The 23,698-nt window shown below is 51.4% G+C and overlaps 1 protein-coding gene across 3 annotated transcripts in view; it reads right to left on the bottom strand.

The window, feature by feature from the left end:
* Positions 1 to 23,698, bottom strand: part of PPP1R12C (protein phosphatase 1 regulatory subunit 12C) — a 90,621-nt gene that overhangs the window by 48,907 nt on the left and 18,016 nt on the right. For all 3 annotated transcript variants that reach the window (XR_004540859.1, XM_033960803.1, XM_033960804.1), the window contains exons 3-9: positions 12,507 to 12,625; positions 11,349 to 11,508; positions 3,363 to 3,507; positions 2,397 to 2,471; positions 1,550 to 1,638; positions 733 to 890; positions 436 to 539 (exon numbers count right to left, since the gene is read on the bottom strand). Coding sequence is in view for 2 of the 3 variants with exons in the window: in XM_033960803.1 (XP_033816694.1) it covers positions 436 to 539; positions 733 to 890; positions 1,550 to 1,638; positions 2,397 to 2,471; positions 3,363 to 3,507; positions 11,349 to 11,508; positions 12,507 to 12,625 (850 nt within the window). In the remaining variant the exon portion in view is untranslated. The remainder of the gene's footprint in view (positions 1 to 435; positions 540 to 732; positions 891 to 1,549; positions 1,639 to 2,396; positions 2,472 to 3,362; positions 3,508 to 11,348; positions 11,509 to 12,506; positions 12,626 to 23,698) is intronic.

The raw sequence follows: 23,698 nt of genomic DNA, 5'->3' as shown, positions 1-23,698 counted from the left end.
CTGAGCACAGTGTATTGATGCACCTTCTTGTCCAGTTTGTCTGTCTTGAGTAAATTTGTAAGCTCTTTTGAGCAGGGATTGTCTCTTATGTATTTCTTCCACTAGATGCCTTCAATTGCTGTCTTTTTAAATAACTTGTACTGTTTGTATCTTATCCAATTGTTGTGAACCGCTTAGAACTCTCGGGTATGGCGGTATATAAAAACAAATTTATTATTATTATTCTGCGTTTTGATGCAAAGCGCTGCGTATGTCTATAGCGCTGTAAAAATGATTAGTAGTAGAAGTAAGGTGGAGTGGGAAGTAGAGGAGTTTGAAAAACAAGACAGAGAAGGAGCTGGAGGTTCAGTGCAAACAGATTAACACAATAAAATATACAATGAGAGAGAGATGGTCGGTTGCAAGAGATAAAGAGACAGAGAGAAGATATCTTACCTTTTGGCTGGAAGGCAAAGGAGTGACGGCGCTGACTGGAGATCCATTGGCTACACCGTTCAGCGTGCCATCACCATCGTGGGTTGTGTCTTTTTTCTCTAGCTCTATCAGAAAACCAAAAGAGAGAGAGAAGCGGTTTAAAGAGCTGTGTTTCACCATGTGTGAATCGAGGCCGTCCAGGCAGGCTGAAACTGTGAGCAGCCACATCAATATGTTAAAAAGAGGAGGATAAAAGCCTGCGTGTGTGACACATTATGTGAAAAGTGATGTAATGCTTCAGTTTCAAGAGGCACTAACCATTCCCCTCGGCGTTCTGCCTTTCTCTGGAGTCCTGATCCTCCTCTTCAGAGCTGCTCTCCTCGGCCCCAATGGAGATGGTCCCCAGCATGGTCTTCTCCTTGGACTGGTCCTGCACCGAGATCTTCTCTTTGCTGCTCATACGGCAGACTGAGCTCCTGAAAAATGAGCCATCTCTGGATATTAAATCGGTTCCTCCTGACCCTGGTGACCAAATGCAACCTGTTCACCCAATGCTTGACGCCGCTTTAATTCAGAGGAAGCATTGTTTGACCTTTGCTCTCATCTCCTTCCTGAGCTTGAACATGTGAATTCTTTTTCACATGTTGAATAGAAAACATATTAAAAGGTTATTTTAACTTTTTTTTTTTTTAGGTCGGATGGACCCCCCCAAGCTCAGTCCGGCACCAGAAGGGGACAAGAAGGCTACTACACAACTTCCAACAGCCCTCTATACTAAACCAGGGAAGACTGAGAACAGACTGGGGTATAGGGACTGCACAGCCACTTGTACTACAGCCAAAAGTTTGTCTCAGTCTCCACCTGCTGGTCATGGTGAGCTATTACCCATCAGTGAATTGTGCCGGTCTGGAGAGGTGCTACAAAAAGGTTGTTTTAACTTTTTTTTTTTAATTCCAACTAACACAACGTTGGATAGCAACGTGCCTAGCACGCAGCAAGCAATATGGACAAAAATCAAGGCTCTGGCCATCTCAACTCTCCACTCCAACATCTGAGAATGGAGTGGACAGCCCATGTTTGCCCTCCCACCCCTTGCAGCCGAAGCTGTGCACTGCGCACAGTGCTGCCAACTCACCTTCTGTGTTTGCTGGTGTAGAGAGGCTGCTGCTCCATGAAAGTGTCGATCATTGCTTGCCGCAGGTTTGCCTCTTTCTCACTGCGCAACTGCAAACGGTGATAAAAATTTTCAAATAAAGGGAGTGTGTATGTGTGTGTGTGTGTGTTGGGGGGGGGCTGGATCATATGAGGAAGGGGTGCTCAATTTCTCACTTACTAGGAATGAAAAGACCACTACTGGGTCCTGGGTGGGGCTTCCTTCAATGATGTTGGAGACTTACCTCCCTGGCAGCATGCTCCAATCCTCCCAGCCTGCTGTTAAAACAGCCCAAACTGCACAGGAGAGGCTAAACTACTTACAGCCGTGGCAGGATGGTGAATGAATCCATTCCCTTGCTCTTTAATCTCACCCTCCCCAAATCTTTTCCAATACACTCTTGTATCTGTTCCTCTTGTTCTTGCTTTTTGTGTTTTAGCAAATCATTTGTTTAAGGTCTCCTGGCAAGTATGCGTTACACATATCAACCCTTTTTATTCTCTTTAAACTGCTTAGATTAGATTGACAGTGTATCAAATAGGATTGAACCTCAATGCTTTTCTAAAAATCTAGGTCCCTCGAATGTCTTTGATCTCAAGCCAATGGTTTTCCACCCAGGAAGAAGCTCTTAAACATAAACAAATAAACAACCCCCCCCCCCCCCCCCGAAACAACACTGAGAACAGCAAATCTGGAGCTTTGAAGGTGTCCTTACTAGGCCCCCAACACCTCGCAAGGGTTTGAATTACTTTGGACCAGGAAAAGAACTCTACAGAGGCTGGAAGACAAATTTGGAATAGGTAGCGATAGCTCTGCTCTAGGTACTCACATCTTCCTGTTTCTTCTGAAGCTCCTCTAACAGGTTCAGGACATCTTCGTCAGCAACATCACAAGGCTGCTGACCCTACGGAAAAAGAGCAAAGCGTACCTGAGGAGCAGGCCTGCGGCAAGAGAAAGAGCGAAAGCGAGGAGGGAGCACACACTGCACCTCAGAGAGAAGCCCGCAGGACCCTGAAGCGAGAAAAGCCTCTAACCACTGCCCCTGTCCTAAATTTGTCTGACGTGGCAGTGGCCCACTTATTGGAGCCCCCAGCATGGAAAATACATCAAGCCCGGGTCAAACCACTGAACTCAGCATCTCATCCAGTCATTCTGAAGTACCCAAAGACCCTATAGAATGGATAGCTTCTCGCTCCCAGCTTCAAGCGTCCAAGCTCATTTGTCTAAAAATAAGAAATACACCTGGTGTCCAGCCCCGTTGATGTCCTCAGTTTGATTTGCTTGGCAGAAGCCATTCTATCACAGCACAGTCCCACCTGTGTACATAAGAACATAAGAGCTGCCATACTGGGACAGACCGAAGGTCCATCAAGCCCAGTATCCTATTTCCAACAGTGGCCAACCCAGGTCCCAAATACCAGGCAGAAACCCAAAGAGGAGCAACATTTCAGAGCTGAGATTGTGATGTCATAATGCCTCATTCCACCAATGCCTAAGAGCCAACCTCATCAGTGATGTCACAATGGCTTGATTGTCCAGAGATGCCATACTGGGACAGACCGAAGGTCCATCAAGCCCAGTATCCTGTTTCCAATACTGGCCAACCCAGGTCCCAAATACCTAGCTAGATCCCAAGGAATAAAACAGATTTTATGCTGCTCATCCTAGGAATAAGCAATGGATTTCCTCAATCCATCTTAATAATAGATTATGGACTTCTCCCCTATCTGTCCAGTAGATCTTCGTGGGCTGAGGGCACAAATTTATCAGGAGTATCAAAGAACCTGCCTCTCACCGCATTACTGAGCACGGTCATGTCACAGAGGTTCTCAACCAGGATACGGCAGGCCTCCTCTACTCCCCAGTGTGCTGCCGCGTGCAGGGGCGTCCAGCCATCCTTATCCTGGGCATTAGGGTCATAGCCGGCCTGCAGGAGCAGCCTGGACAAAGGAGAGAGAGAGAGAAGGAGTGGTAATGACAGGCAGGCTGCTGAGCAGAGGATCCTCCTCTGGTAGCTTCAGGAGATTTTGGTTAAGTTTAAAGGTTCATTTTACATAGCCTATAAGGCTGGGGCATGCTCAGTTCCCCCCCTGTAGAAGTGGTACAGCTGTTGGCATGCATGGCCAGAACAGTTAGTTAACAAATATATACCTTCACAAGAACAGCATCACCTCAGTAGATTCCACATAGAAGTGTCAGAATATATAGATACAGTGGAGCAAATTTACAACGCTATAAATGCAACAAATTAATTAGTGAGGCTCAGAGTTCCATTACATTTGTGCCAGACCAGTCCAGAATGAATGGGTTATGTCCATCTACTGCTAACAGTATAGCCTCAGTGACATGCTGGCTTTCGTCTTTTTCAAATGTCAGCTATAATTGTATAAGGAGAAATTAGGTTCTTACCTGCTAATTTACTTTCTTTTAGCTTCTCCAGACCAGTAGAGGTTAATCTTTACAAATGGGTATATATCCAATCATGACCAGCAGGTGGAGACTGAAAACAAAACTGTGGGACAGTATATAATATACTCCCTTCTCTATTTACCTCAGTCTGCCGAATAGCCAAGCAGAACTAAGAGCTGGAAAACAGAAAGAAAACAATACTCCGAACAGGAGTAAGAACTAACATACCCAAATGCTGTTGGAAAATGCAGAGGAGAAATACCAGAAGGAAAATGTCCCCACAGCTCGCCAGCTAAGCCAGCCGAGCCACAGCCGCTGTTCTTTAATTCTCCCCGGCCCTAGAAAAATACTAGAACCCGCAGCAAAAAACAAAAACTGCCCGCGAAACAGCCCCAACAACAACAACAACAGACAGGGTGGGGACCTCTACTGGTCTGGAGAAGCTAAAAGAAAGTAAATTAGCAGGTAAGAACCTAATTTCTCCTTCTTTAGCACTCTCCAGACCAGTAGAGGTTGATCTTTACGAATGGGACGTACCAAAGCAGTCCCTCACACGGGCGGGACCCCCGAAGGGCTGACACCAGAACACACACACCGAACACCGCGTCCTGACGCGCCAGAACATCTACCCGAAAGAGTCTGACAAAGGAATACAAGGAAGACCAAACCACAGCCTTACAAATGTCCACTGGAGGCACGAGCGACGACTCAGCCCAAGAAGCCGCCTGACCCCGAGTAGAATGAGCTTTGAGAAACTCCGGAACGGGCTGCTGCCCCAGAAGAGAAGCGGAAGCAATAGTCTCCTTAATCTAGCATGCAATAGTAGCCTTAGAAGCGCCAGTCCCCCTAAGAGGACCAGTCAGAAGGACAAAGAGATGATTTTATTTCCTGATCTCCTGGGTCTGCTGCACATAAGAGCGAAGGACCCGACCAACATCCAACTCGCGCAGCTGTCTTTGCTCAGAAGAGCCCTCCCAACTACCCAAGACCGGGAGAGGACCACAGATTGATTGACATAAGAACATAAGCAGTGCCTCCGCCAGGTCAGACCACAGGTCCATCCTGCCCAGCAGTCCGCTCCCGCGGCGGCCCAAACAGGTCACGACCTGTCTGAATCCCCAGAGGGGGTCCCCTTGCCACCCTGGTTTCCCATTTAAGTCCTAGCTTACCATCGAAGTCCTAACCCTCCGGTCTTGCACATGCACAACCTGGTTGGGTTTCTATACTTATTACCTGGTTAGCTTTCTATACCTGTGATACATCCCAGCACCTCTCTCAGTATCCCACGATCCCTTTATCCCTCAGGAATCCGTCCAATCCCTGTTTGAATCCTTGTACCGTACTCTGCCTGATCACTTCCTCCGGTAGCGCATTCCAAGTGTCCACGACCCTTTGGGTGAAAAAAAACTTCCTTGCATTTGTTTTGAACCTATCTCCATGAAAAGGAAAAACTACTTTGGGCAGAAAAAGAAGGAACAGGCCTCAAGACAACCTGCTCCCTAGAAAACTCCAAGAAGGGAGCCCTACAAGAGAAAACCTGTAGCTCAGAAACACGCTTAGCGGAAGAAATGTCCACCAAAAAGACCGTCTTCAGAGTAAGGTCCTTCAAAGAGCAGCCGCCCAATGGTTCGAAGGGCGGGTGCATCAGAATAGAGAGAACCAGACTGAGATTCCAAGAGGGAACAGAGGACCGCACGGGAGGCCTGAGCACCTTGGCCGTCCGCAAAAAGCGAATCACATCAGGAATGGCTGTCAAACGCTGACCCGTCACAAACCCCCGAAAGGCTGACAAGGCCACAAGCTGAACCCGGAGAGAAGCCGAAGCCAGGCCTCTATCCAGGCCATCTTGCAAGAACTCTAGGATGTTAGGCACAGATACACGAAGAGAGACCACTCCTCGCACCTGGCACCACCCCTCAAAGAAGTGCCAAATCCACACAGAAGCCTGAGAGGTAGAAAGCCTCCAGGACCCCAAGAGTGTAGAAATCACCCTATCTGAATACCCCTTCTTACCAAGGCGACCCCTTTCAAAAGCCAAGCCATAAGACAGAAGGGAGACAGGTCGAACATGGGAATGGGACCCTGCGTCAGAAGGTCGTCCAAGGAAGGCAGAGGAAGAGGATCCGCCACCAGAGTGTCACCAGATCTGCGTATCACGGATGTCGAGGCCAATCTGGAGCCACCAGAACCACCAGACCCGGATGGCGAACAATGCGGAGAAGAACTCTGCCCACTAATGGCCACGGAGGGAACATGCACAACAGCCCCTCTGTTGGCCATGGTTGAACCAGAGCATCCAAACCCTCGGCCAGTCCATCCCTGCGACGACTGAAGAAGCGGAACACCTCGGCATTGCCACTCGTGGCTGTCAGGTCCATCAGGGACTGACCCCAAGCCTGCATTATCAACTGAAAAGCCACAGGGCTGAGACACCACTCTCTTTGATCTAAGATGTGACTGAGGAAGTTCGCCTGAACATTCTCCACCCCAGCCATGTGAGAGGCCGAGAGGTCCAGAAGGCGTGACTCCGCCCCAAAGCATGAGCCGAGCCGCCACCTGAGCGCTTTTGGTGCCTCAACGATTGACATAAGCCACCGCTGTGGCATTGTCAGACCGGACTCTGACCGACTTGCCCATCAAGAGGGAGCGGAAGGGTAACAGCGCCAGAGGGACGGCTCTGGTCTCCAACATGTTGATCGACCAGGACGCCTCCTCCATGGACCAGGTGCCCTGAGCTGAGTGACCTAGACACTGAGCCCCCCCAACCGAGGAGACTGGCATCCGTGAGAAGCACCGTCCACTGCGATAGATCCAGACTCATCCTCTGGACCAGATGAGAGGTCTGGAGCCACCAAAGAAGACTGCAGCGCGCCAAACCTCGCAGAGGGACAGGGACCTCCAAACTGAGCCTCTGGGGTGACCATCTACGGAGCAGAGTATACTGAAGAGACACATGTGGGCCCGCGCCCACCTCACAACATCCAGGAACGCTGCCATCAACCCCAAGACTTGGAGGAAATCCTGCGCCCGAGGACACCGGGACGCCAAAAGAAGGCGAATCTGAGATTGCAATTTGCTTTCCCGGGCCTCTGGAAGGAAGACCTTCCCCAAGGAGGTGTCGAACAGAACCCCAAGGTACTCCAGAAGCTGAGCAGGGACCAACCGACTCTTGGAAAGGTTGACCACCCAGCCCAGTGACCAGAGAAACTCAACCACCCGAGCCGTAACTCGGGCGCTCTCCTGCAACGACTTCACCCGAAACAACCAGTCATCCCAAAAGGGGTGCACCAGAATGCCCTCTGACTGCAATGCCGCCGTGACGACCACCATCAACTTGGTGAACGTCCGGGGAGTCATGGCCAGGCCCAAGGGAAGCACACAGAACTGATAGTGCAGACCCAATATCGCAAAGCAAAGAAAGAGATGAGGAGAGGCCCGAATGGAAACAGGCAAGTAGGCCTCCGCCAGAGCGAGAGAAGTCAGGAACTCCCCCGGCTGAACCGCCAGAAGGACAGACTGCAGTGTGTCCATGCGAATAAAAGGGAATTCTGAGAGTCCTGTTGACCTCAGTTTAAACCAAGGATGGGCCGAAAGGTCCCGTCTCTTTAGGGCCCCATAAAGGAAATGGCGTACCAGCCGATACCGCACTCCTGAGGGGACACTGGACAACTGCTTTGAGATCTAGCAAGCGCTGAAGGGTCTGGCGAAAGGCTAGCGTCTCCCATGCCACCTGACATGGAGAGGCTAGATATGATCCGGCAGAGAGCGGGCAAAATTCAAGTACATAACCGTCCCGCACCACCACCAGGACCCACTGATTGGACGTGATCTTGGCCCACTTGGGAAACAAGTTGCGAAGCCGGGCACCCACGGGAATCAAAGGGGGCGCCGGCAAAGAGACATCGTGCAGGACGGGCAGCAGGGGAACCGGGGGGGAACTTCCAGCCCCCCGACGGGCCCCCTGAAAAGACTGCATGCGCTAAGCCAACCGACCCCGGGGAAAAACCGGAAGCCTGGAAAGAAGCCGTCCCATGCCCCAGGCGAAACTTGCTAAATTCCCGCAGACGCCCCCGGGCAATGCCAACCCGAGATGCCGGGCGGGCACGGTCCTCAGGCAGACGGGGCACCTCAGAGTCCGTCAGAGTCTGAACCACCGGATCTAAGTCCTCTCTAAACAAAAAACAACCCCCGAAAGGGAAATTTTGGGAAGTTCAGTTTTGGACGCGGCAACCGCCGACCAAGCGCGAAGCCACAAGGTACAGCGTGCGGCCACCAAAAGTCCCAGACTTAGCAGCACCAAGTCACAAAGAACAACCGAGAGGAACGAGGCAGTCATCTCAAACTTCACCACCTCCTGATCCACTAAGGACCAGTCATCAGACTCACGATCCAGGACATGCTCAGACCACCGAAACACGGTGCGAGCCACCAGCCCCACACAAATAGCCGCCTGGACCCCCAAGGCAGAGACATCAAAATTATACTTAAGAAGTGTCTCTAATGTACGCTCCTCAGACACCCTAAGAGCAGAACCGTCCATAACAGGCACGGTATGCCGCTTAGGAAGTGCCGAGACCACCGCGTCCCCCATTGGCGAAATTAAGGTAGCCCTATCCCCCTCCGGGATGGGATACCCATGAGCCAAGGCGCACACCAAACGAAACGGCGCCCGTAGGCCACTGCGCCAACACAAAATCCCGAAAATCCTGACGCACAGGAAAAGAGCGGGAAACAGGACAGACCCCCTGAAGCAGAGGGGCCCCCATACGCGGGGTCTCCGGTGGCGCAACTTCAAAAATGCAGCACCAAGGAGACCTGCTACATCAGGTCTAAAAGCTCATCCCTCTGAATAAAAAGCGCACCACGGACGCATCTGCTCTGAAAGACGGGAAACCCGCCGCCCCGCTGCCAGCGGGCGTCCCCTCTAGAGGATCCTGGAAGCCCGCCAAAGCAGCCAGGTTCTCAACCATGCCAACACGCTCCTCCGACCACCAATTCGCAATCCAAGCCCCCCCCGCGGGCGCTTGGATGAGGGAGGAGGAAGAGGGGACGCCAAACGAAAAGAGGGAGGCAAAGCCATAGGGGGCGCGGAGGGAAACCACCCCCGAAACCCCCCAGGTGCACGTGGGACCCCCAATTGTCTGCACAAAGAAAGAAATTAAATTGGGGACAAAACCCCCCGGGGGTCCCCAGGGACTCCCTGCCCCAGCAGGGGTCCCTGCTGAAACCTGCCCCTGTGTTTGCAATACAGGGGGAAGGTCACCTGAGGTTGCAGACAAAATGGAGGGGCCAGACAGAGAAAATGGCGAAGTTCCCGCCAAAAATGCTCCCTCCATGGCCTGTAGCGGCTGAGAAGGCTGAACAGTCCCAGCCGTTAAAACAGGCAAGTCGGCATCAGCTGTCAAAAAATCAGCTGAGAGGGAATCCTTTGGGGAATCCCTCCGTGGGCGGTTGGGGAAGACCGGGCTTCCCCACTGCTCCCAGCCGACTTGCGAGGCACCATCGGCGGGGAGCTCTGGGCGCCTGCAGCCGCTGCCGACGGAGCTCCACCACCTCACCGGGCCAAACTACCGATTTCAGTCCGGCCGCGAGTGCCTCGCGGCTGGACCTAATTGTGTCCCACTCCCCCGGAGAAGGGCACAATTGCTCCATACGCGACCTAGCTAGAAACAAAGTGCCGGTTAGAAGAAAAAATACAGTAAAAAAACATTAAACTGACAGGGAAGCAACCCTGCAGACCGGCACTACCTCAGGATTTTTTTTTTTTTTTTTTACAGAACAGACTCCACAGGCTCTCGAAGCAATATGCCTTGCTTGATTTAGGGGGCAAGGCTTACTGCTGAGGCTCCTCTAAAAAAAAGTGGGGAGGTGGAGGAAGTGGGGGGAGGGACCCCGCTCGAGACCCGCCGGGTTTGACACCCCCGAGGTAGGACGGACCCCCAAACAGGGCCCGCCCAAGCTCTGTCCGGCCACAAACAGGGACTAGAAACCCCTAAACAAATTCCAACAGCCCTACCAAGGGAGATGGGTACAGATCACTCAACACCTGCTGGAGACTGAAAGAAGACTGATGTAAATAGAGAAGGGAGTATATTATATACTGTCCCACAGTTTTGTTTTCAGTCTCCACCTGCTGGTCATGATTGGATATATACCCATTCGTAAAGATTAACCTCTACTGGTCTGGAGAATGCTAAAGAATTGGCTGTTCAAAATATTGATCATTCCAGGCTGCAGGTTACCCTTAAATGGCGAAGCTCTTGGGGCGATATTTTCTCTGTCTCCATCTACTGGTAGACGGATATAATCCATTTGTTCTGGACTTGTCTGGCATGACTAAAGGAAAAAAAATTATCAGGTAAGAAACATAAGTTTCCTTTTCCCTACAATTTAGAGACGAAATAAGTGGGAATTACAGGGAATTCTTCTCTTAATCTCCCGTGTAAAGCCCTGGTCTAGCACAGGGGTAGGCAATTCCGGTCCTCGAGAGTCACAGGCAGGTCAGATTTTCAGAATATCCACAAGAAATAAGCATGAGATAGATTTGCATCTCAAGGAGGCAGTGCATGCAAATCCGTCTCATACATATTCATGGTGAATATTCTGAAAACCTGACCTGCCTATGGCTCAAAAGAACTGGAATTACCTACCCTGGTCCAGACAAATTGTTCTTAATCGATAACACCTCTGAACAGCTGGAAAACACAATGATGAAATTTCTTTGGAGATGTGCGCGCTTCCAAAAACACACACATAAGTTTTTGGCCAGCCCAAACTATGTCCCCTTGACAATTCCATATCTCGGGGGCCTCCACGGGCAAATGGTGGCATTCTGAAATCTCAAAAAATGCAAAGTGGAAACTATCAACAATCTAAAGTAACCAAAGGTAAATTTGTGGTGGAAATGTTGTCTATCTTGTTTGGCTACAGATATGATTTTATATCTGAGCCTGTCTGGGTAAAGACCTCAAAAAACGCCCAAGTGTTTAAATAAAGGGGCTTGAACATCATCACTGGTCAAAAAACCCATTGGTTTGAAGAGCTAGACTGCTTTACTCTTTTGGACGACTGGTTGTTGCGTTATGCAGAGGCTGACATTCCCTATTTCGGGTGGATCGTTTTCTTCTAACAACCCAGGTTGTTTTTCTTTTGAAAGTCAGTGAAGTCCTTGCTGTCTCTGCATTCTCTTTTACTGGGGCTGTACCTTGTGTACCTAATAAAAAGCTTACCCTGCTGCTGTGCGCCATTTGTTCCAGGCTAGCCCAAACAAAACCAACGACAGACTTTCCTTCTATTTCCACCCATTAGGAACTGTTTTACACTGATCACGGCTCTGCCCACTTCCCTGGCGCCCTGCACCACAGCCACTTGCCTCATGACCTCAATGTAACCTTTGGCTGCGGCCACATGAAGAGCCCCGGCTCCCGTTCTGGGGTGCCGGACTTCCTCGACCTTGCCAGCGTTTAGCCACTGGCGAGCATCCTGCAGCATGGCCTCCTCTTCCTCACGCTTAGCCACTGTCACATCAATGCCTGGAAGGAGAGAATGAGGGTCAGCAAGGAAGCACCTGAATCTCAACCAAGCACGCAGAAAGGCTCAATTAGGATGAACTTAAGTCTACTACTACTACTAATCACTTAGATAGCGCTGAAAGGTGTATGTAGCGCTGCACATTTTGACATTTAATAGACGGTCTCTGCTCGGAAGAGCTTACAATCTAACTTGGTTGGGGATGCAGAACCCAAGGTGAGAGGAGTTAGGAGCACTTTCAAAGAGGTGGGCTTTTAACTGGGCCTTGAACACTGCCTGAGACGGAACCCGCCGTAGGGATTCGGGCAGCTTGTTCCAAGCATACGGCATAGCAAGACAGAAAGGATGGAGTCTGGAGCTGGCAGAGGAGAAGGGCACAGATTGAAGGGACTTACCAGCTGAGCGGAGCTCACAGGGAGGGGGTGGGCTCATAGGGGAGATAAGTGAAGAGAGATAGTGAGGGGCAGCCGAGTGAGTGCATTTGTAGGTCAGTGAGAGGAGTTATAATTATATTCGGAAACAGATGGGAAGCCAGTGAAGTGTCTTTAGGAGAGGGGTAATGTGAGTATAGCGGCTCTCCTGGAATATGAGTTGTGTAGCCAAATTCTGGACGGATTGGAGGGAAGCGAGATGGCTAAGTGGAAGGCCTGAGTGTAGCGAGTTGCAGTAGTCTAAGCGCGAGGTAATGAGGGCACAGAGAAGGGTTTTGGTAGTGTGCTCAGAGAGGAAGGATCCCACTGGGAACCAAGGACACCAAGTCTAGGAGCATATCTGCTACACCACTATCACCGACACTCCTGAGGTCTGGGTTTATTCACTGTACAAGTTCATTTTCTCTTTCTGTTTTAAATATTTCAACCCATGTGCCCAGTGAGATTTCAGACTGGCTTCAGAACATTTAATTAAGGGAGACTGGGGTCTGCTACAGGTCAAGGTAGAGCAATCACATGCAGGGAGAGGATCACATGCAGGGTCTCCCAACTGTCGCCCCCCCCCCCACCTTGCTTGGCAATCTCCTCCCGCAGCAGGTTCTCCATACAGTCATCTTCACTAATGTCCAAGGGCACGTCTCCGTCGCAATTCACAGCAGCTACATTTGCACCGTGCTTCAAGAGGTATCTGGGATGAAAAAGGAACATTAAAAAAAAAAAATAATAACCTGTTAGTTCTGTGTGGGGATAAAGTTCAATCATCAACAGAGGGAGGCCAAAACACGTTTCTACAGGGCTGGGGGGCCACAGTCAGAGAGTACAGGAGCCACCCCTCACAAAAGCTGCAACGATGGTCCTCAAGGAGGGCTCACAAGGAGAACTGAAACAAGGGGGCCGTACCACAGAATGGTGGTCTGTCCAAAATCAAATAAGATGGGGATTCACTTTTTGGGGGAGGCCGTGGGAATTTGAATCAGCTTTATGGTGGCGCTTTCATTTAGGTGCGCCACTGCCAAGATGCCATTATATAATATTTATTTATTTAACCTGTCCTCCATAAGGAGAAATTAGGTTCTTACCTGCTAATTTTCTTTCTGTTAGCCTATAGACTGATATAGTCCTTACGAATGGGTTATATACCTCACTCCTACCAGCAGGTGGAGACTGAGAACAAACTTGTATATCCAGTCTGCCGAATAGCCAAGCTAGGAAAGACTTCAACTGAAAACAGTAAAACACACTCCAAACAGGAGTGTAAAAACAACAAACACTGGTAAACAACTGTTGGAACATGTGTAGAACTAAACCCTGGTATAGAAAATATCCCCACAGCTCACCAGCTGAGCCATAGCACCTGTCCTTAATTCTCCCCAGTCCTAGAAAAATTCTAGAACCCGCAGAAAAAACAAAATCTGCACGCAAGCAAACCAAAAACCCACAATCACAGCATAAATACAGACAGGGTGGGGGACTATACCAGTCTACAGGCTAACAGAAAGAAAATTAGTAGGTAAGAATCTAATTTCTCCTTCTGTAGCACCTGGTAGACTGATATAGTCCTTACGAATGGGACGTACCAAAGCAGTACCCATTAAGGGTGGGACCCTCAAAGGGCCGACACCAGAACAGAAAAGATGAAAAAGATAAGCTGATCCGCCAATGCTTTGCCTCGAGAAGGACTTGAGGTCGTCGAGGCAGCCTGGGTCGAAGATGAAGCTTCGGCAGGAAAAAAGACATCAAAAGAATATGGAGACTTGGAAGAAGCAATCGAAACCGCTGCTTCCTTGAGGTGTGGAAGTGGAAACCTCGATTGAGGAGTCAGCGGTCTAGTCGAAGTAGGAGTAGATCGAGGCTTAGTTGAAGAGGGACGTTCTTTAGAAGAAGAGCTATGCCTGGAAGTATGCCTCGATGAAGGCCTCGATCGTCGGTGAGAACGGTGCTTGGAAGCAGATCTCGAAGATCGAGGAGACTTCGCCTCTGAGACAGAAGCAGCCGATGCCATCAAAGAATGGATAGGACTGGAGGCTGTAGATCGAAGCTCCAGAGGCTTGGTGGAGGAACCTCGATGCACTCCCAAAGACTCTGCTCCTTGTATAGAGTGTGAGGATTCCTGCCAAGGCACTTGCAAAGATTCTGCTCCTTGCTTTAAGTGCTTAGATGCCAGACCAGACACTTGCAGAGACTCTTCTCCCTGCAAAGAGTGTGCAAGCTCAGACTGAGGCAAAGGAAGCGGCTCAACCTCGCGGGAGTCTGCAGAATGCCCAGGCTGGATGAGAGGAAGAAGCTTCAGTCCCATATTAGTGAGGAACTGAATGAATTGCTTCTCCAACATGGTCTGGAAAGAAGCCGGCAAGGATGGATCCGCGTCTGAAACCGGACCACCTGCTTTGGCTGAAGATTCCACCAAGGCAGTGTAAATGTACTTCGACTTGGAAGTCTTAGGCACCTTAAGCACCACCGCTGGAACTTTCTGCTGAGCTATCTGACTTGAGGATACAGGGGAAGATACAGAAGACGTCGTCGAGGAGAGAGCCGCTGCAAACGATGAAGGTCTGATGAGGCTCGAGGTGGAAGCAGTAGAAGCAGGAGTCTCGGTTGAAGGTGAGGCCGAGGTCGCCTTCGAAGTCCAGGGATCAGAGGAAGAATCCATCCCGAAGAGCTTCTCCACCAAAAGATGACGATGTTTAAGGGCTCGAGGTTGAAGAGTAGCACAGCGCTCGCACGACTTCGGCTGATGATCTGGCCCAAGGCACTTGAGGCACCAACGGTGTGTGTCGTGAGGGAAATCGCATGCTGGCACTGGCTACACTTCTTGAAGCCTGTTGCTGGCCGGGACATAGAAGGAAAAACAGCCGCCACAAAATCGAAGCCCCTGGACTGTGGCGCCTGCCCCGGCAGCCAAATGGATTAAAGTAAAAAATTTTTTTTTAAGAAATAAAAGAAAAAGAAAAAAACAGCGATTCGTGAAGAAAAAAAACACAAACCGCGGTGTAGAGAAGGCACAAAGTGACAAAGTTAAACGCAGAGAGTCAAAGACGGACTTCTCGGCTCTGCGGAAAACTGAGGAGACGCGACCTACACTGGGCGGGAAGACACTCGCGCATGCGCGGTGCGGTCGACTTGAAACTTCTAGTTTCTTCAAGCAAGTCTGTTTGCGAGCTTCCACATCCAGGCTCCGCTGATGATGTCACCCATATGTGAGAATAGGCTGCCTGCTTGCCCTGGGATAATGCCCTCTTTTCGCAACGCCACTACAACGACCACCATCACCTTGGTGAACATCCGCAGAGCCATGGCTAGACTGATGGGAAGTGCACAGAAAGCACAGTTACTTACCGTAACAGGTGTTATCCAGGGACAGCAGGCATATATTCTCACATGTGGGTGACGTCATCTACGGAGCCCCGATACGGAAGCATTTTCAAGCAAACTTGATTGAAGATTTAAGTTTGCTCTGCTGCTCCACGCATGCGTGCCTTCCTGCTCCACTAGGGGGTGCATCCCCTCGTGGTCTCCAGTTCACTTAACTAGCCAAGAAGCCAACCTCGGGGAGGTGGGCGGGTTGTGAGAATATATGCCTGCTGTCCCTGGATAACACCTGTTACGGTAAGTAACTGTGCTTTATCCCAGGACAAGCAGGCATGATATTCTCACATGTGGGTGACCTCCAAGCTAACTGAAAAGGGATGGAGGGAAGTTGGCAATTTAAGCAAATAGATTTCGCAGTACCGATTGGCCGAACCGGCCATCGCTTCTGGACAGTGAGTCCAGACAGTAGTGGGAGGTGAAGGTATGAACCGAAGACCACGTGGCAGCCTTGCAGATTTCCTCAATAGGTGTGGACCTGAGGAACGCTACGGAGGCTGCCATCGCTCGGACTTTGTGTCCCGTTACTCGACCATGCAGCGCGAGACCAGCCTGAGCGTAGCAAAAGGAGATGCAATCGGCCAACCAGTTGGACAAGGTGCGTTTGGAAACTGGGTGACCTAACCGGTTTGGGTCGAAGGACAAAAACAGTTGTGGGACTTTCCGGTGTGACTGAGTGCGTTGGAGGTAAAAGGCCAACGCTCTTTTGCAGTCAAGAGTGTGGAGCGCCACTTCTCCAGGGTGAGAGTGGGGCTTGGGGAAAAACACAGGTAAGACAATGGACTGATTGAGATGGAAATCAGACACTACTTTAGGTAAGAACTTTGGATGGGTGCGGAGTACCACCTTGTCGTGATGGAATACCGTGAAGGGTGGGTCCGCTACCAGAGGTTGTAGCTCACTAACCCGCCGGGCGGACGTGAGCGCGAGTAGGAAAATTACCTTCCAAGTGAGGAATTTTGGATGGCATTTGTCTAGGGGCTCAAATGGAGGTTTCATTAGTTGAGCCAGAACCACGTTAAGGTCCCAAACCATCGGGGGAGGTTTGAGAGGGGGGTGGACGTTCAGCAGACCCTTCATGAAGTGAGAGACTAAGGGATGGAGCGAGAGGGCTTTTCCTTCCAGGGGCTGATGAAAGGCCGCAATCGCACTGAGGTGTACTCGAATGGAGTTGGTCTTTAGGCCGGAATGAGATAATTGAAGTAAATAGTCAAGGACCAGGGGGACGGGGGCCGACACTGGGTCCTGGCTATGGGAGGAGCACCAGGTTGAGAATCTGGTCCACTTTTGGGAGTAGCAGATTCTCGTCGAGGTTTTTCTAGAGGCCTCCAATATCTCCTTGACTGATTGAGACACTGGGAGAGCAGTCAGGGGGAGAGAAACCAAGCATTCAGATGAAGAGATTGAAGATTGGGATGTAACAGTGAACCCTGACCCTGTGATAGTAGAGAGGGAAACAGAGGCAGAGGCAGTGGATCTCTGGCACTGAGTTGAAGTAGAAGGGAAAACCACGGCTAGCGTGGCCAGCGAGGGGCAATCAGGATCAGGGTGGCTTTTACTGTTTTCAGGTGGACAAGCGTCCGCAGTATCAGAGGGAACGGCGGGAACGCGTACAGGAACCTTCCCTCCCAGTCGAGGAGGAAGGCGTCGGCCTCGAGCCGGTCCGGGGAGTATATCCGGGAGCAGAAGAGAGGCAGCTTGTGGTTGTGAGGGGATGCAAACAAATTTATTTGAGGCGTCCCCCACTGTTCGAACACCCCTCGTAGGGTCTGCGAGTGTAGTGACCACTCGTGTGGCTGGAGGAGGAGGCTGAGTCTGTCCGCCAGACAGTTTTGTTCTCCTTGTATGTACACCGCTCGAAGGAAGGTGTTGTTGGAGATTGCCCATTTCCAGAGGCACAGGGCTTCCCGACAAAGGGACCAAGACCCTGTCCCCCCCTGTTTGTTTACGTAGTACATCGCTACCTGGTTGTCGGTTCGGATGAGAACCACTCGGTCGTGGAGCAGATGTTGGAAGGCTACAGTTGCGAGATAGATGGCCCGAAGCTCTAGCACGTTGATGTGGCAGCGACGGTCTTGTGCTGACCACAACCCTTGGGTGCGTAGGCCGTCCAGATGGGCTCCCCAAGCGTACTCCGACGAGTCCGTGGTGAGTACCTTGCTGTGGGGTGGGGTGCGGAAGAGCAAACCTTTGGAAAGATTTGAAGAGTCGGCCCACCAGCGGAGCGATCGTTGCAATGAAGGAGTCACTGTCACTGGACGGTCGATCGGGTCCCGGTCTTGACGCCATTGGGACGCCAGGGTCCATTGAGGGGTTCTCAGATGGAGGCGGGCGAAGGGTGTGACATGGACGGTGGGTGGAGGCCATGTGGCCCAGGAGAGTCATCATCTGTCGAGCTGATACCGAGGTCAGCAGGGAGATCCTTCGACTCAGACTTACTAACGCCTCTAGGCGCGGAGGGGGGAGGAAGGAACGGAGGCGAACTGTGTCCAGCGTGGCCCCGATGAACTGTAGGGACTTCGAGGGGCGTAGTTGGGATTTTGGGAAGTTTATTTCGAACCCCAGACTTTGTAGGTAGGTAATAGTCTGTTGGGTCACTGAGATAACCCCTTCCCTGGAAGGGGCTTTGATTAGCCAGTCGTCCAGGTAGGGGAATACCTGGAGGCCCTGGGAGCGTAAGGTTGCTGCGACCACCACGAGGCACTTGGTGAAGACCCGAGGTGATGATGCAAGGCCGAAGGGGAGGACTCGGTATTGTAGGTGCCAGTCCCCCACCTGAAAACGCAAGAACTTGCGGTGGGCGGGGTGCACTGGGACATGTGTGTACGCCTCCTTGAGATCGAGGGAGCAGAGCCAGTCGCCCTCGTCGATCAGGGGGTAGAGTGTCGGTAGGGAGAGCATCCGGAATTTTTCCCGTACCAAAAATTTGTTGAGGCATCTCAAGTCTAGTATTGGGCGTAGGTCTCCCGTTTTATTCGGTACCAGGAAGTAACGGGAGTAGAAGCCCTTCCCCCGTTGGTCGAGGGGGACCTCCTCCACTGCTCTCAGGCGAAGCAGGTCTCGAGCTTCGGAGAGGAGTAGGGGTAGCTGAGTCCGGTTGGGAGGGCAATTCCTTGGGGGGTTGTCCGGAGGAATTGCTCGAAAGTTGAGAGAGTATCCTGATGAGATCACGCCAAGGACCCATGCGTCCGACGTGACTTGTTCCCAGCGAGGGTAAAAGGCTTTGAGCCGACCCCCGATGGGGAGGAGGCCTGGGACTATGGCGGAGGGGGCCCGCCCCCTTCTGCGTGTCCCGTCAAAAGGACGGGGATGGTTTGGTGGTCGCAGGCGGTTGGGACTTGGGCATGGCCCGGTGGTGGGCTTGCGGGCGCCTGGGTGGGGGCCGCGAGAAGACAGGGGTGGACTTTTGTGGGTAGCGGCGCGGGGGGGCCCTATACGGCCTGGACGTGGGCGTTTTGGGCTTTTGTCAGACCAGGGAGGCGAACGAGCGTTCGTGTTCGGAGAGGCGTTTTGTAGCCGCCTCGATAGTGTCATCGAACAGTTCTTTTCCCACGCAGGGGAGGTTAGCCAACCGGTCCTGTAAGTTAGGGTCCATGTCGACCAGGCGCAGCCAAGCTAGTCGGCGCATGGCGATAGCAAAGGCTGCCTCTCTGGAGGAGAGTTCGAAGCCATCGTAGGCCGCGTGGAATAGATGAAGGCGCAGGTTGGAGAGGGACTCTAAAAGCAGGCCGAACGTTCCTTGCCGGGAGGCCGGTAGGTCAGTCTCAAAGGCTCTCAATAGTCCAATGAGGTGTTTGAGGTAGGATGTGAAGGTGAAAGTGTAGCTTTGCACCCTAGAGGCCATCATTGCGTTTTGATATAGTCTCCTGCCGAACTTGTCCAGGGTTCGGCCTTCTCGGCCTGGGGGGACCGCTGCTGAGGTCCGGGATGGGTGGGCCTTTTTCAAGGAGGATTCTACCAGCAACGATTGGTGGGAGAGCTGTGGTTGCTCGAATCCCGGGTAGGGTACTGTGCGGTACTTGGCCTCCATTTTGGAGGGTACGGCTGTGACCATGTAGGGGGTCTCCAGGTTCCTGAAGATGGCCTGTTGGAGTACCGGGTTAGGCGGTAAGCGAAGGGACTCTCTGGGCAGTGATGGCATATCCAGCTCCGCCAGGTACTCCTTAGAGTATCTGGAGTCGGACTGGAGGTCTAAGTCCAAGGCGTGGCCCATGTCCTGGACAAAGCGAGTGAAGGATGGGCGAGATGTTCCCGGGGCCCCGTGCGGGGTCGGTGAACGAGACCTTCGTCGGGTGGAGAAGGATGGGGAGGCTTCCCTCGAGTATCGAGGTTCCTGCTCCGATCCATGCTCCGAGGCCGGGGAAGCGCTGCGAGAGTGTTCCGGGGTTGTCGATCTTCGGCGTCTCGAGGAGCCCCTCAGAGACGATGCCGGGGTTCGGGGTACCGATCGATGTCGAATCGGTGATCTTGATCCGGACTCCCTCGGAGAATACCTACGACCTCGGGTGGGGGTCCCGGTCCGAGGGGGGGTTCGGAGGATGCGCGGGTTGGAGAGTGATAACTCAGCCACCCTTAGTGGTCCCGTACGAGGTGTGGGAGAACGGCCTCGTAGAGTTGGTGAACCTCGGGCCTTCTTGGAGGTAAGGCGGTTCGAGGTTTCTATCGTTTTAGCCCGACGTTTTGCCCCTCGGCGGTTTGCGGAGGGAGAACGTCTCGGGCGACTCGGTGAGGAGTCCGAGGAGGATGGGATGCGGCGAGGTTTGCGCGCCTCTCCTCGAGGTTGCTCGATGCGAGGCTCAGGCTGGTCTGGCACATTCGGGGTCGAGGTCGAGGCCGATTGAAACTGGGCCATTGCAGCGGACAGCTCCGATGTGATCATCGCTCGGAGTAACATAGAAACATAGAAACATAGAAATTGACGGCAGAAAAGGGCTACAGCCCATCGAGTCTGCCCATACCAATGACCCACCCCCTGACTCCTACTCTCTCAGAGATCCCACATGAATATCCCATTTTCTCTTGAAATCTAACACGCTGCTGGCCTCAATCACCCTCTGAGGCAGCTCGTTCCAATGATCTACCACCCTTTCAGTGAAGAAGTACTTCCTCGCATCACCCTGAAATTTCCCTCCCCTGATTTTCAGCGGGTGACCTCTGGTTACTGAGGGCCCTATAAGACTGAAGATATCATCTTTCACCTCTATTCGCCCAGTAATATACTTAAAGGTCTCAATCATGTCCCCTCTCTCTCTTCGCTCCTCCAGTGAGTACATCCGCAGTTTTTTTAACCTTTCTTCATACGTGAGTTCCCTGAGCCCCAAAACCATCCTGGTAGCCATTCGCTGAACCGACTCAATTCTCAACACATCTTTTCGGTAGTGTGGTCTCCAGAATTGAACACAATACTCGAGATGAGGTCTCACCATGGATCTGTACAGCGGCATTATGACTTCAGGTTTTCTGCTGACAAAACCCCTACGGATACAGCCCATCATTTGTCTTGCCTTGGACGATGCCTTCTCTACTTGATTTGCAGCCTTCATATCGTCGCTAATGATCACTCCTAAATCACGTTCCACCGTGGTCCTGGACAAGGTTTCACCATTTAGTGTGTAAGTTCTGTGTGGATTTTTTTTGCCTAGGTGCATTACCTTACATTTTTTAGCATTGAAGCCCAGCTGCCAAGTTGATGACCACTGTTCAAGCTGTCTTAGGTCCTGCGTCATAAAGTAGGTCCTGAAAGACGGGCACGGACAGCATCGAAGGCATGTCCACTGCCTCGGTGCACTCCACCGGGGGCGACCTCGTATCAGAGTATTCCCGTGTGATGGAGGCATGGCCCGAAGGCTTGGAGGGCTTAGTCGGGGCTGTAAGCATGGGGTTTCCACCATAGAAACATAGAAATTGACGGCAGAAAAGGGCTATAGCCCATCGAGTCTGCCCATACCAATGACCCACTCCCTGACTTTTACTCCCCTATTGATCCCATGTGAATATCCCATTTTCTCTTAAAATCTGACACGCTGTTGGCCTCAATCACCTGCTGAGGCAGCTCGTTCCAATGATCGACCACCCTTTCGGTGAAGAAGTACTTTCTAGCATCACCCTGAAATTTCCCTCCCCTGATTTTCAGCGAGTGTCCTCTGGTTATCAAGGGCCCTGTAAGACTGAAGATATCATCTTTCATCTCTATACGCCCCGTGATATACTTAAAGGTCTCAATCATGTCCCCCCTCTCTCTTCGCTCCTCCAGCGAGTACATCCGCAGTTTTTTTAGTCTTTCTTCATATGTGAGATCCCTGAGCCCCAAGACCATCCTGGTAGCCATTCGCTGAACCGATTCAATTCTCAACACATCTTTCCGGTAGTGTGGTCTCCAGAATTGAACACAATACTCGAGATGAGGTCTCACCATGGATCTGTACAGTGGCATTATGACTTCAAGTTTTCTGCTGACAAAACCCCTACGGATGCAGCCCATCATTTGTCTTGCTTTGGACGAAGCCTTCTCCACCTGATTTGCAGCCTTCATATCATCGCTAATGATCACTCCTAAATCACGTTCTATCGTGGTACTGGACAAGGTTTCACCATTTAGTGTGTAAGTTCTGTGTGGGTTTTTTTTGCCTAGGTGCATTACGGTAAAATTATGGTCATACCTGTTAATTTTCTTTCCTTTAGAAGCAGCAGATGAATCCAGAGACTAGTGGTATAGCTCACATCGACCAGCAGGTGGAGATAGAGAACTGATTAACAGTTGGCCTTAAAGCCTGGTGTTCCTTCTGTTGCTTCAGTTATGCACTTTGCCCAAGCATCCCGAAAGGAGAATGAGCAGCCACAAAACTCCATTCCAGTAAAAAACGTGTCTCTCCCTTCTTAGTATCATTTTTGTGTGTGTTTTTTTTTTTTTTTTTTTTTTTTCAGCCATGAAATAATACACTTACCAACCATAGCCCCAGCTAAACCTATGAACTGAACACCCTACACACCGACCGTGCACTTGGGGCGGGGCTCTGGATTCATCTGCTGCTTCTAAAGGAAAGAAAATTAACAGGTATGACCATAATTTTACCTTCCATAGCAAAGCAGCAGATGAATCCAGAGACTAGTGGGATGTAGCAAAGCAAACTCAAACTGGGTGGGACGCCAATGCCGCCTCTGTCAGCACTGCAGCACCAAAACTCGCCTCTGAACGGGCCGCTACATCTAACCGATAATGCTTTGAAAAAGTATTTCCCGACGACCAAGTGGCCGCTCGGCAAATCTCCTCTAAAGACATCCCCCCGGACTCCGCCCAAGATGTAGCCAAAGCCCAAGTGGAATGAGCATGAAGGTGCTCCGGTACCTTCTTCCCTGACAACACATACGCCGAAGCAATAGTGTCCTTGACCCAACGCGCAATGGACGCTTTAGACGCCGCCATCCCTTTGTTTTTACCCGCGAACGCGACAAAGAGATGGTCCGACCGGCGAAAATCATTCGTCACCCCCAAATAATGGAGAAGCATACGGCGTACATCCAGTAGCCGCACCGACAAAAATCGTTTCCCCCAATCCTCCTTCCGGAAGGATGGAAGGAACAAACTCTGGTTCACATGAAAGGACGAAATAACCTTAGGCAGGAAGGACGGCACCGTACGCACCGTCACCCCCGCCTCCGAAAAACGCAAAAAGGGTTCCCTGCAAGAAAGCGCCTGCAGTTCCGATACTCGCCTTGCTGAAGCCATCGCCACCAAAAAAACTGTTTTCAGTGTGACATCTTTCAAAGTGGCCGCTGACAGGGGCTCAAAAGGCGCCCCCTGCAACTTCCCAAGGACGAGCTTAAGGTTCCAAGTTGGACAAATTCGCTTTACCGGCGGGCGGATATGATGAACCCCCTTGAGGAAACGGACCACGTCCGGCTGCGACGCGAACGCCGAGCGAGCCACCCGGCCCCTGTAACAGGCAATGGCCGATACTTGAACCTTTAAAGAGTTATATGCCAACCCTTTTTCTACGCCCTCCTGCAGGAACGCAAGAATAGCCGGCAGAGAAGCATGGAAAGGCGCAATTCCCTGTCTTCCGCACCATGCCTCAAAGATCCTCCAGACCCTCGCATAGGAGGCTGACGTTGAAATTCTCTTAGCTTTAAGCAGGGTGGAAATCACCCGTTCTGAATAGCCCTTCTTGTTCAGCCTTGACCTTTCAATAGCCAGGCCGTAAGACCAAAGCGGCCCGGATCCTCCATCAATATGGGACCCTGCGTCAGTAAGTCCGGAGTTACCTGGAACGCTACCTGCTCGCCTACCGACAGCTGCATCAGATCTGCGTACCACGGCCGCCTTGGCCAATCCGGAGCCACTAGGATTATCCTGCCTCGAAAGCGAGAGATGTGTTGCAACACCCGCCCTATCATG

This window comes from Geotrypetes seraphini, chromosome 10 (assembly GCF_902459505.1).
Source record: "Geotrypetes seraphini chromosome 10, aGeoSer1.1, whole genome shotgun sequence".
Lineage (NCBI taxonomy): Eukaryota > Metazoa > Chordata > Amphibia > Gymnophiona > Dermophiidae > Geotrypetes > Geotrypetes seraphini.
Note: the sequence above shows the minus strand (reverse complement) of the source record. Positions and strands in the feature narration are given on the sequence as shown.